The sequence below is a fragment of the Ambystoma mexicanum genome, chromosome 2q (genome assembly GCF_040938575.1).
Source record: "Ambystoma mexicanum isolate Mex_15411 chromosome 2q, UKY_AmexF1_1, whole genome shotgun sequence".
Classification (NCBI taxonomy): domain Eukaryota; kingdom Metazoa; phylum Chordata; class Amphibia; order Caudata; family Ambystomatidae; genus Ambystoma; species Ambystoma mexicanum.
This window is the reverse complement of record NC_090924.1, coordinates 863593183-863607344: the sequence shown is the minus strand read 5'-3', so window position 1 is coordinate 863607344 and position 14162 is coordinate 863593183. Positions and strand designations below refer to the sequence as shown.

The 14162-nt window shown below is 45.8% G+C and overlaps 1 protein-coding gene across 9 annotated transcripts in view; it reads left to right on the top strand.

Moving 5' to 3' along the window:
* Positions 1-14162, top strand: part of WAC (WW domain containing adaptor with coiled-coil) — a 978331-nt gene that overhangs the window by 126694 nt on the left and 837475 nt on the right. For all 9 annotated transcript variants that reach the window (XM_069648101.1, XM_069648094.1, XM_069648099.1 and 6 more), the window contains one exon: positions 4252-4355. In XM_069648101.1, the coding sequence (XP_069504202.1) occupies positions 4252-4355 (104 nt within the window). The remainder of the gene's footprint in view (positions 1-4251; positions 4356-14162) is intronic.

Genomic DNA, 14162 nt, shown 5'->3' with positions numbered 1-14162 from the left:
CATCTGACCATATTTCTATTAACCTTGTTCAAATTAAAGGGAATGAACAACAAAACACTGATATATATGGCCTTCATCGATCTAGAACGGGCGTTTGCTAGCGTAAGCGGAGAACGCTGGTGGGACAAGTTAAAGAACTGGAATTGCCCACAGCATCTGATTGAGGTCATTAAGGCTATTTACTCCTCCACATTGGTACAAGTACGTCTGTCAGCGCAAGGGATATACTCAAAGTATAAAGACATTTAGGGGATTGAAACAGGGATGCCCCCTGGCACCTTTGTTGTTCAATGTGTAATTATCTGAACTGAGAGACTTTGAAACATCAGTAAGAACCCCCCACCCCCACGCCCCAAAATCTTGAAATCCTGTGAATAATATGCACAGAGGCTCTAGTCATTATAAACAGGACCCAGATAGGCCTCCAAAGAAGATTAAGTCAGTTCTGGGCTTATACAATAACGATCTATGTATGAATACGAGTAAATCGACAATATTGTTATTCAATATATCACATATAAAAAAGCTGTTAAAAGCTTTGAATCGCGTGTTGGACAGGATAAAATAGCCCAAGTCAACTCAACCAGATAGTTGGGGGTTCTGATAAAATAAGAGTGTTAATGAGAATCCTTGGGTAGAAATTTTGAGGGAGAAGTCTGCAAAACAAAGGGCCCAAGCGGGGTTGATATAGAAACGCTACGGTGACCTCACAACAACCCCTTTGATAATATTCTACAGACAAAAGGTAATCCCAGTTTTGTCATATCGTGCAGAAGCACTTCCGAGTTTACCATAGCAGACATGGGATCGACTAAAGGGCCTTTTCTGGAAAGGATTTTTGGGGTTGCTGAAAAGCCTGCCAATCGGTGCAATCCGCTTTGAGTTGGGCCTTCAATAGTGCTAACTATTGGAAATGCGTCGTGTCTGACCACTCTCTGCGATTTGAAATAAGAATGGTTGATCATTGTAAGACCGAGCACTTCTTGAAAGAATGGAAAATAAGATGTGTAGGATGGATCCTAGCCTTGGGGGGAGGGGAGGGACTGGGGGTGGGATGGTCTGAGGGAATGCTAATATCCAATCTGGATAAGGTCCAGTACAAGTTGTGGGTACAGGATTGGATTGATGGGCAGGATCTGAGGAGTCAATACAAACCTTCCTAAATCATGAAAGATCGATGTTGATACCTGGGTAGCTTTCCAAATTCCTGTTGCCACACTATCGCAACTTGTTCTTGAGAATGAGACTAAATGTCCTCCCAACTAAAGTAGTACAGTCCTTCCGAAAGCAATTGGCAAAGGACCAGGACTTTTGTGAACATATATTCGCACGAATCTTCATTCCACCTATTGGTGGAATGTAAGTCTCACAATAATCGGGTTCTACCACACTCATTGTACCTGTTACCCTCTGTACCACATGACTGTATTATGTAATACGTGACCCATAGCACCATGCCCCATTGTAACCTGTAAGTGGTAGCAAGTTATATTTTTGCATGTCTGTACCCATTACATTTGCTGTAACTAAGCTTTAAGTATACTTGTCCTGTTGCGCCCAGCTAACTAAGGGTTCGGTGCGCATTACCAAATAAACTAACAGGAGTGGTGTGTCGCCAACAATCTCTGCCTTAATGCCGCTAAGATGGAGATTCTCCATCGCCACACCTGCACCCTCCTTTACTGTCACACTCTGGCAGGTCTCCCTTGGCCCTCTTCCTGCTCCCACCTGTGAGGCTAAGAACCTCAGGGGCATCTTCGACTCCACACTCTCCTTCTCTTCTCACATCTGACGTTTCTAAGAAGTCACACTACCAGCTGCACCTACTCGGAGGTATTCTTCCTTTCCTCTCCTTCCCCCAGAAGCTCACTGTCTCTAGAGCTCTAGTTCTTTTTAGGCTGGACTACTGCAACAGCCTCTTTCCAAATCTGCCTGCTTCTACTCTCCCTCTCAACCCTCTGCAACTCATCCAGAACAGGACTGCGAGACTTGTCCTTGGCCTCAAGCCCAGGGATCGCATCTCTCCAGCACTAAAATCTCTGTATGGGCTCCCAGTGGCTGCAAGGATTAAGTTCAAGACCCTCTGTATTGTACACAAGGCCTTCTGGGGCCTGGGTCCTCAATACCTCCCAACACTCTCTTCGTAAATACCTTCATACTCAAGCTCTTCGCTACTCCCTCCGGGTCAGTCGCTACTCCAAGCAACGAGTTGGTGGTAGATATTTCTTCGGCTTGGGCTTCCCTCTGGAGCAGCCTCCCTGCCTCTCTGAAACTTTAGGAGAACCATCTCAGTTTCCGGAAGCACCTCAAGACCTTCCTCTTTGCTTCTGCCTTCTCTTTTCCTCTCCGCTGCTGATTTCTTGTCGATACTGCATTGGTCACCTGGCTACCCTCTGATTTCGGGCCCAGGTCCCTGCCCGCCCAGTTGCACACCTGCACTGCCTTCAGCAAACACTTGCACTCGGGTCTGTATCTGTAACCCTACAGTCCCCCCTACCTGCACTTTTGGACACCTGCTGTCTGCACTTGCACCTGCCACCTGCTGACCGCACTTCCTGTTATTGTTTTGATCCCATGTACAGCACTGCCCCCCTCCGTTTTCCCCTGCCACTTTCTCCCTTTCCCCTCCACTTGCGCAATCTCAATGTCACTTGGCCTTGTAAGATCACCATCTCCGTCCCCCCTTCCATGCCTTGTCGTGCCTTGAAACACTTGTGTATAGGCACGTTACAAATGCCATATCCTATCACAATCACCAGTGACTAACCCAGGTTCCTTTTTTTTTTTTGTATAGTCAATCGATTGAGCCCATAAATGAGCTTCTCTTCCTTACTTTTGAGGTTGCTTTCCTAGTAGGAATCCCTTGCATAGGAATGGTGAATGAGCTGCATACACTCTCGGTGGATGCTCTTTTTATTTTGTGGGTGCCATGTATTTAAATGCAAAAATTGTGGTCCACTGGACTCATCGATTCTTATCAATGTACCTTTCCAAATTTCATGTATGTTGAACTACCAGCCTTCTTTCAAAGCTCTCATGCAAGTGGTAATAGCTTTGCTTGATATGGATGTACACAATGGATGTACATAGGGCGATCAGGTTTTACATGGATAGATTGTGGCCTCTGTGTAAGAGCAGTCAGTTCCTGGTCACTTTTGCTATTGGACATGAAGGTTGTCAATTCTCTAAGATGAGCATTGCTTGCTAGATTGTGCACTTCATCCAAGAAAATAGGCAAGCTTTCAAACCACACTTTCCAAGAGGCGCTTGGGCAACCCTTGGTTTATAGCAAATGTCCTTAAGATGTTATTTGCAATGCAGCCACATGGAGCTATATTAAAGCTTTGCGACAATCTAAGTATAGACACCCTGACAAAAGGCTAATTCAAAAGTGGTCCTAGCAATATCTAAACATTGGATTTCCACTGCACTATCCACTCCCACATCACCTTTGTGACCTACAATGCTTGTTTCTCTGTGGTATGTGAATCCACATGATACTCGAGCCACAGAAGGCAGGTGTTCTAAGCTACAGAGACTATTGCTGGTTTTATTACGATTTAGTCACATGTGTCCACCAACCCTCTAGCAAGGCAGTTCAGGTACACCGTACACAGATTTAACTATTACCATCTTTTGTTCGATGCCTGCTCCCAAACATAAGTCAAATTAGAAAATCAATCTGAGGATGTTGGGATGTTGATGCGTGGAGCATCATGCACACCTGTACACATGGGATAGTATTAGTGTGACTGTAACAACCCTGTGGACCACCTTTTATTTTAGAAAGTACATTTCAGTATGCATGCGACTATAAACCGATGCAAGCCATAGACTGTTTATGGATAAGTAATGTTCATCATATAGTGTACTTAACTTTTAATAGTGTGTTAAATAGAAAAAAACTAACATTTAGCATCAAGTGTGTGGTTGCTGTTGCCTTTCTAACTATACATCAAGCCTTAATCTTACAGGGCCTAAGCCTTACTGTTTAGCCTCTCTATCATTGTGAGTTTGGTTATACTAAACCATGGCTGTGCCACTAAAGTGGGTTTCTCGGAGCCCCTCGCCAGAATAGGTTCTGAGAAAAGCTCTTAAAGCTTTCGACTTGCCATTTTCTTCTCATGTGAATGAGCTTCTTTGTGAAGAATACTGTTACTGGAGTAATAGTAATCTGGTTTTGTATTGAAATAAATAAGTGTTCATTTTCTGTTGCTCAATTTTGAGAATGTTATTTCTTTTACTTTAAAGGGACCAGCTATTCTCCACAAGAAAACTCTCACAACCACAGTGCTCTTAGTTCAAATTCACACTCTTCTAATCCTAGCAGCAATACAGGCAAAACTTCAGATTCTGTAAGTATTCTGTTTTTTACTTTGTCCTCCTTTTAAATTTCAAAATAGTTTCTCAAAGAAATTGAAAATATCAATACTCCAGTACTACATATGGTTCAAACCAATGTTTTCTTGAATGATTTGTATCTCTAAAATGTAGGTTTTCCAACACTTGGAGGGAAATTGAGCCATACATTTTTATTTTGGCTTCTGTTAAAGTCTCTAGTTTTCTTATAGAGGTTGGTGCTTTGGTAGAAAGTGTATGGTTACTGGGTTCAATGATTACATGGGATGAAAAGACTTACAAATTAACGCAAACAAGTCCAAAGTAGTGTGCATTGGCAATAGTAACCCAAGCAATGCAGTATTGATTGAAGGTAGGAAAATGCACTGGGTGAGCTCTTTTGCTATCTTGGCGTTACCATTTCCTGTGATCTTACATGGAATCTACACATAAAAAACCAAGCTACTCAAGCATTGTAGATGAAACGGATCAATTCGAAGGTATTGTAAGAAAACAGGAGGGCTAACCCTAGGCTACATTCCATGAATCTACAGACCCAAATCTGCCATTGATGTCGTGTGGTGCGGGCATCTGGGGTTATCACTGCATGAAAGGTCAGTCAACGAGAACCAAAAAAAACTGCACACACTGATAAAGAATGGTATTGTTTCCAATCAGCTGTTGCTGTTGTGTGTAGATGATCATGGAGCAAACAGAAACCCTGTGCATATTTATTTTCCTAGCATTTTTGGATTGTATAATTGAGATGGAAAACTAAGTTGCAATTGAGAATTAAGGCCTCATCATGGGGCGGTATCCTGGCGGCAATAATGCCGGTATACTGCCAATGCAAATAGCATTACCGCTACTCTTTCTGGGGCAATTGTGCTGATCACAAGTAGTGGTAAGGCTGTAATGCTCCATTATTTTAAGGGTATATAGGATTCTATGGGGATTTTCAGCACTATAAGCAATAGTGCCAGCGGTAGTAGCGCCAAAAGCAGCTGGAGGTAAAACTCAAAACTTTCTACCCAACTTATGATTGGGCCAACACTTAGATGCAGCGTTAATAGCGTTACCGCCGCATTTGTATTTATTAATGTTTTATATAGCGCCTTAATCCAAGGCACTTTACAGTTAACAAAAAAACACATCAAACATAGAACAGTAGAAGCAGTAACAGTAAACCTGAATCAAGCTATAAAATCGGTATGTAGAACAATTTGCATGTGAGGGAGAGGAGAGTAGGGGGGTGGGGAAGGAAGGAGAAGGAAAGAGTAATGAGTGAAGTGAGCTATGGAGAGAGAGGAGATCTTAGAGATGGGAAAAAATAAAGGGAGAGAACAGGGAGAAGGGTGCTAGGAGGCTGAAAAGGAGAGGGGGGTAAGTGTCAAGGAGGGGAGTGAATATGTGATTTCATTGAGGAGCGGAAGGAGGAATAGGTGAAGGAGGAGCGGATAGAAAGAGGAAAGAGGTAGGGAGTTCAAGTGTAATGGGGCAAGGAGCTGAAAGGAGCGGAAACGAGAAGAGGCACAAGGTGGTGGGGGAACAGAAAGTAAGAAGAGATCAGCAGAACGAAGGGAGCGAGAGGGGGTATAGAATGAGAAATGGCATTTAAGGGCTACCGCCCAACTCGTGATGAGGCCCTTAATCTTTTGTAACACATTAGGCTTTTTTCCAGTGAAAGCAAACCAATTTTGCACAATTGTATTTTTCAGATTGTCTGTGCTGTGTGCATAATCATGCAGAGGCTGCTCCTAAAAAAACATCCCTTGACCCCCTGGTCCTGGGGAATTACAGACCTATCACCACTGTCCCCTTCCTGCTAAAGATACTGGACAAAGCAGCTTACCTGCAAGTGCAGAAATTCTTGGAAGAGGACCAACTCTTGGGACTACGCCAGTCTGGCTTCTGTCCACGGCATGGCACAGAGTTGGCATTACTTCATCTTAAAAACCAAATTGATGACCTGAGGGACATGGGTAAGCTGGCTCTCCTCCTTCTAGACCCATCAGCGGATTTTGACCTGGTTGATCATACAACACTGTCATCACCCGTCATCCACAGCCAACTTCTATCCAAAGGCCTCGCAATGGATACCATCTTTCACAAAGAAAGGGTGATGAAGATGTTCTCGGATTCCTCGAGTGCTAACTCCAGTCCAATCAAATGTGGTGTCCCACAAGGTTCCTGCATAGCCCCGACTCTCTAAAACCTCTTCACCAGGCCCCTATTCCAAATCCTTGACGCCATGGGCATCTCGTATACCAATTATGCAGATGACACCCAGGTGCTCATACCTCCTGACCGGTGACTATCCCTCCGACATGAACATCCTCAACCTCATCTACTCCACAATTCAATCATGGATGGCTGAAAACTGGCTTTGTCTCAACAGTGAAAAAAACAGAACTCTTGCTAATTGGATCCACAGCAACGCTAGGCAAATTGGACAAGCAGTACTGCTCATTCACAATAGACAACAAACCTATCACTGTGTCTCGTAATGAAGACACTGGGCGTATATCTTGAACCTAGCATGACCATGGAGAGGCAGGTTAATGCCTTTGCGTCCTCAGCAGCCTATCATTCGAAACAAATCAATGCAGTCAGGCCATTCCTATCACAAGAGAACTGCCTCACTATTGCAAGGGCCATCATTGGATCTAGGCTTAACTATTGCAATTCCCTTTTTGTTGGAATGTCCCGAATAAATCTGGCTAAACTCAAGCTGGCTCAGAATAACGCTCTAAGGGCCGCAACTGGTATCTCACGTAGGGATCATATCTCTGGTGTCAGAAGACAAGTGCACTGGTTACCTGTCAAAGAGAGGATTGTTTTTAAAACACTGGCTCTCAAACATAAATGTTTTCATGGGCTGCCTCCCCCCGCCCCCCATCTAGCTCAAAGGATCATCAGACAAACATCCTCTAGACTGTCGACTGCTTACGCTAATAGCATCATTGTCCCTCCTTCACACAGAGTGCGAGCTGGTGGCTCCAGCTTCCCAACTATGGCAGCAACATACTGGAACACCCTCCCAGTCCAAATCAGATTGATTGAATCTCATGCAGCCTTCCGTAATGCACTAAAAACCAGCCTCTTTGTATGATGGCCTCCCCTTCCAACCTGTTGTGCTTCGTGCCCTCTGTTGTTCTCATACCATGTACTGTACCGTGAAATGTAACCTGTGCTGGGTCTACGGACTCTGTAACTAAGCAATTGTATCTAACTGGGGCTGCTCACCTGTAACCCTGAAGCAAGCCGACTTTCATTTTCTTACAGCGCCTCGTTGCCCATGGGTTGTAGTGCGCTATACAAATCCAAAATAAAATAACATAAATAAAATAATTTTTACATTTCTAGTTTAATTTACACTCTATTTATAAAAACAGTGTGTAAAATGAGTATGCACAGTTTAGTTAGTAGCTATTCAATCTTTCAGACAATGGGGTACATGGCAGTGGCAGCCGAGTCTTGGCTCAAGGGCGAGTGATTGTCATTACACCAATCACAGGTGTTATACCTCTCAAATCTTCAAGACGCATCCACACCCTGACTCTCCAGGAAGTGTAAGTGCTGTTCAAAAACCAACAAATTAAAGTTACATTTGTAATTGAAATAAACTTAGCAAAACCTGTCCCTAATCAAGATAGGTATTTAACTTTATGTAGTGCGTCATACATGGTTCACCCAACATCTAGGCACTGTGATTATTATACCTCAGTCGATACTCAGTTTACCAACCTCTGACGCATGTTAGCTAATTGGGTAGCTCAGCCGGTTTGAGCGTTCGTTGCCTCAATCTGTGCGTGATTGCAGGTTCGAATCTCGGCAAGGCCTTTTTTCCTTTCGAGGTCAATAAAGGAGTATCAACTTGAGTTTGGGGATAATTGTGATAAATATTTTCTATGGACAGCTCTTTGCCAAAAGCCCTATATAAATAACCATTTGACCATGAGATTAGGCATAGAATTAAGCGTGGAGTCCTTGCATCTGTGTGCTGTTGTATCATAACATTGGCATACCATTGGGAAGTAATGGCTCCAGGAAACGAGGACTTTCATTAATCATCAAAAGACAATTCTGCTATCGAGCTTGAACACCATACAATTCATGTTTATGATGTGATAGGTTATTTATAACGCGCTTAATACCCATAGGTTACTAAGTGCAGACCTGGGGATCGAACCTGTGGTGCTCCGTGTTGTCTTGCTTCCAAGGCAAGCACGTCGCCCCTGAGCTATCCTCCCGACTTTGTAACTGGCTTGATTTTTGAGTTTTCAACATTTAAATATATACAGGAGAGATCAAAAGGCAAGATTTTGGAGAAATAATGAAAGGGGTATTCTGTCGCAATGCAGAAAGCTGCCATATGGTAACTATTTCCATACAGTTGTTGCATACATCTGCTTGGTGTTGCATACGTTTTACTCTCTTCTAAAGGAGACAACAATACTCCTACGTCCCGTCCCCTTTCCTCCATACTTATGGGACATTCCTCAGTCCTGTGAGACTGGACCTGAGCACTTTGTAAAAGCATCAAATTAAAAAAAAAATGTTTTGTCCTTCCTCTCTTTACGCGGGTTACCGCACGTAGCCGTAACCCTGCCTTCAAAGGCTCCGCCCTACACCTAACCCATCAGTCCTCTTCTCCCCTCGCTCGGGACTGGACGCAATTGCATCAGCGGAAGACTTTTTTTCTCCAGCTTCCTCCTCTCTTGCTCTGGCTTAGCAGTCGCGTGGTAGTCTGTCTATGCCATTTCAGCTAGACTTTCCAAATTGTTCTTCCCGTCAGTGACGCTTCGCGTCGTGGGAGGTGGTGTTTCACCATACTCCCCATGCGCTTTTTCAATCTTTCATTGACGAGAAGAAGAAACGCCCAGTGAGTTCTTTACTTTTTAGAGCACCCTGGCCGGGGGACTCCTTCCCGGGGGTCTTCCCGGTCTGGGAGGAGTGTCCAAAGCTCTATTACCGGGGCTTGCCCTGAGGTGCCTTCTAGGCTTAAAAAGTGTACCCGAGTGTTCTCCGAAGGCCTCCGTAAGGGGCCTATTGACATGGGATTACATTCTGCGGCCCTTCCTGTGGGGGCTGTTTGTGGGCCCAGTTCTACTGAGGCATCGGGTGCCAGAGCTTGCTTCGAGGTCTCCTTGGTTGGAGTTTCCCGTAAAAAAGGAGTAGGACCTGCGGCCTCGGTTGAGGTTGTTCATACCGAAAGGAAGTTTGAGGCCCAACGTGAAGAGGCTTTTACCGGACTCTGGTCCGATGTCCCTCGTTTAGAGGCTAAGGTGACCAACAATGAGGTGTGTTCCTCATCGTTCCTGCTCTTTCGCGGAGTCAAGATCTGTTGAGGGGGCAAGGAGTGAGGTTCTGAACCTTAATTTCTCATTTACCGGCAGTGCTGAGGTCCTCCTTTTGAAGGCTAGTTTGGCTGTTGGCATGTCACAGAAACATCCTAGGCCACACAGTACTGGCTCGGACGAAGTTCCTTGTTTTAAGGCTAAAATGAAGACCCCTGACCCACCTGTGGGGACCCCTGCCTCACTTCCACACCTGTCACAGTTCTCCTCGGGTGCCGACAAAATGGTGGCCATTTTGGATACATCCCTTACAACTACGCCATTGGCCCTAGGTGTATGGGGTGGTTTTTCGGGGAACATTGGTTTCCTTGTGCACATCCGTTCCGTCCAGTTTGACTGGAACGCACGGATGCCCCTACTGCACAATGCCTCACTTCCTGCGTCCTCGGCGCCCTTGATTTATGTGGACACCAATGGGGAAGGGCCCTCTTGGCAGCCCTCTCCCTTGCGTCCCTGGAATTACTCCCCTCATGAGAGGCGTCCTCCGGTCGTGCCCAAATGTTGGCGCAGGACGCTTTTTTTCGTCAAGTTTCAAAAATGTATGCGTTCCGACCCCATTAAGGAATGGTTTCGAGGCTTGTTATGCCCGCCTGCGCCGTCAGTTCCAGCTGTGGTTCCTGTGGTTCCGCCGACTGCACCTTTACCAGCTGGGCCTCCCCCCCCCCCGACTCTCCCACCCTTGACTCCGTTATCCTAAGTGGACAAGTCCATTGTGGTACCTGATACGGCACAGCCTGATCTGGACATGTCCGACGACGCACAGGGCGATCGGGACGGGGAAGACCAGCCCCGCTCTATCAGAGCCTTTCACGACCGGGTGCTGGACATGTGTCTGTTGGGTGTTCCAGTACCCGAGGCACCCGCTCCGCAGGAGGGTGTGCTTTCGGGGGCGTTCACCTTGTCTCCTTCGGAGTGTTCTGGCTTGTTCTTGCAGAAGGCCGTCTTGGCCGAGGTCCATAAAGTCTGGGAGAAACCAACAAGAAAATTGATGCGCACTGTAGGCTCCATTCTTCGGAAGAGGTGGCCTTCGCGTCTTGTCCGCCTCCCTCATCCACGGTAGTGGCTGCGGCTAATTTGCAATCCAGACCTGCGGCATCCTCTTATACGACGGCTACACAGGTTCTGAGCTAAGAGGACAAGCTTCTTGACTCCCTTGGGAGGAAGATTTTCGCTAACGCAGCCCTGCAGCTGCTTCAAGCCAATGCAGAACTGGTGTTAGCGGGGGCTAATATGAAAATGTGGAAAGGTCTGTGAGTTTGAGGAGTTTATTCCCGCTGAAAAGCTTGAAGATTTCAAAGCGGGATTGTCGGATGCCAGAGTCCTGGCACAGGATGTGCTGGAGGCTGCGGCGCATCATGTTGACACCTCGGCCCAGGGATGCCTCTCGTCAGACTTGGCTGCACGCCACCAAGTTCTCTAAAGAGTTACAGGATAAGGTTTTGGACCTGCCTTTTGATGGCAAAGAGCTCTTTCATTCTAAAACAGATGTGGAGCTGACCAAGACTAAGGACAGCACTCAGACCGCCAAATCCTTGTCTGTTCTAGTAAAACCACCTTTCAGGGCACAGAGCCTCAGCCTTCCTCTGGTTTCAGGGGTTTTCTAGATTGTCAATCCCACAGGGTTGACACCCCTTCGGGAAATTCCTGCCATAGGCAGCAACAGAGTCGGTTTTTCTCCCGCTCCTCAGCCTCCTCCTCGGGTTCAGGTGGTTTTTCTGCGCTCACACAACCTCCCGGTGGGAGGACGCATTGCGTCTCATTGGGAGGCGTGGCAGACCATCACCGAGGACTGGTGGGTCTTGTCAGTCGCTCGGGCGGGCTTCTGCTTACCCCTCCCTTTCCCTTCTACCCCACCCATCAATCCTCCCTTCCAGCAGTTGGGGTCGCCGTCCCTCAGAGCTGAGATTCAGAAATTATTGGATCCCAGAGCGGTGGAACCCGTTCCCCTAGGGGAGCAAGGGGAGGGCTTCTACTCCCGGCTATTCACGGTGCCCAAACCCAACCAGGCTGGCATGCTCACCATCCTAGACCTTTCCCAGTTCAATCTTTTTCTACCCCAAGAGAAATTCAAGATGGTCACGCCTTGTCAGATAAAGTCCTCTTTGCAGAGGGGTGATTGGCTCAGCGTGGTGGACCTTCAGGGTGCGTATATGCATATTCTGATCTGGAATCCACACCGGAGATACCTACGGTTTTCCATGGGGGAGGAGCACTTCCAGTTCAGAGTGCTCCCCTTTGGCCTCAGCTTGGCACTGTGTGTCTTTACGAAGATGTCGGTTATCGCAGCTTATCTTCGGCTTCAGGGTTTCCATGTGTAGCCGTATTTTGACAATTGGCTGTTGCCAGTTCTAGGAGTGTTGGGGGGGTGGTCGGGTGGGTGGGGTGCCCCATGTGCACCCAGTCGGTGAAGACTGGAGTAAGTGCAGAGAGATGCCACTCTTGGGTCAATCAAGTGCAGTGATGATGAGGCGAGTGCAGGGCCCGGATGGGAGTGCGAGAGGACTACCGGGGGTGCCGGGGACCTGTGAGACTGAGGTACACCAGGAGGCCAGTCAGCAAATTGTACGGGAAAAAAAGGAGGGAGAGGGAAGAAAAGAGCAGAGTTGGGTTAGCAGGGAAGAAGGAAGAAAAGAGAAAAGGCTTGAGGAGTTTCCGGAATTTAAGAAGAGGGAGGCTATTCCAGCGGGAGGCCCCTGCTGAGGATAAATATCCCCCACCAAATCGCTGCTTGGACAACCGGCTCACTCGTAGAAGGTTGGAGGTAGATGAGCGTGAGGCTCGGGAGGGACAGTATTTAGGTAGGCATTGTTGCAGATAGGTAGTATGATAGCCTTGTGGACAATACAGAGGGTCTTGAACTTGATCCTTGCAGACACGTGGAGCCAGTGGAGGGATACAATGCTCCCACCTCAAAATCTTATCTGGAGCACTGACACTATTGGATGCAGCTATGGGGAAACCCATATTTAACATTAACTACACAGCTAGTTGAAGATATCATGGACTCTGACATTGGCAACACTTCACCATGGTTAAAATATATATCCATAAAGACTCTTGGCTTTGTTGACCTTTTCACCAAGAAACTAATAGTTAGTTAACAAAGTCCTGAAAACAGTGTTGAAAGGTTTCCTTTCCCTTAAAACAAGCAGTAGAAAATGAATCCAAGAAATTGAGTATACACTATTCCCAAAAGAACATAGCAAATGACAGTAAGCCACGTTATGACCAAAGATTTAAAATCTGAGGAAAAGTGCCATCTTGCTTTGCCTCAGAATAAGTATACTATTCGCAAAAGGCACAGCCTTTCAATTTGAGAACGACTTTAGCAAAGTAAGCAAATGTGTTTGCAAATGGCACCACACAGATACTTTACAGCAATTTATGCTGCTCTGCCCTGTCTACGTTGACTCGAGGAAGAAATGACTCCTTCCAACGCTGAGAAGTTAGTGAGTAAGGAAGCTTCCCACAGCTTTTAAGTTACTCTTAACCACCCCGGACTTAGATTTTGCACAGTTTGTTTATTCCTATATTGCACGAGTCTGATCGATAAGGAGCCAACTGTTAAGAATGGATGGGTTTCAACTTAGTACAGAGCTCACTCTGACCATATTTTATTCATTGAAGAATTACGGTTGATTGTGTTTCAGGTATTGTAATATTCTCTTTAAAATCTAAGGGTAGTTTTCTGTTTGCAGCACAATTGCATGCAATTCAAAACTTTCCGATTGAGTTGGGACAAAAATTGCTTTAAACAGAAATTTTTCCCATTTCTATAGACCCCCAAACCTTTAGCTTTTTGATTCTGACCTCTTTTTGCCGTGAAGTCTTAAGCTTCACTTTTACTGGCTTTTGCTCATTTTGTCATGGGGAAACTGACATGTCCTTGAGTCTGTCGTATTGGGAAACAATGTTTCCCTTAGTCTTGTTACTTTGTTGCCACATTTGTTAACTTAACATTTTGATAACATGTTATCATTCTACAATGCATGGTACTTTTTGTTTTGCCCTAGACTAACACTCAGATGTTTAGTTACTCTAGGTGTGCCTAAGAGACAAGCTGTTGGTAGCAGTTACTTTTTGCTATTTTTATTTGGTGCGTTTAGTTTTAGCCTCATCACGTCTACTAACTGTGGCTAGTGGTCAAACATGGCCATGCCACAAGATTTTTCTCTTTTCCTTTAGCCATCTTGTCTTGCAGAGGCTTTTGGTGTGCTACTGCAGGGCTGTGGGTGTTTGCTGCCAGGAAGTTTGTTGGGACTGTCTGGTCCAATCCACAAGTGTGTGTGTGTGTGTGTGTGTGTGTGTGTGTGTGTGTGTGTGTGTGTGTGTGTGTGTGTGTGTGTGTGTGTGTGTATATATATATATATATATATACGTACACACACCATATCTATCATTGACTAGTGGCCGTTTTGACTCCTACCTGGCTTTTTGGATACAAAGACCCTGCACCCAGTCTAG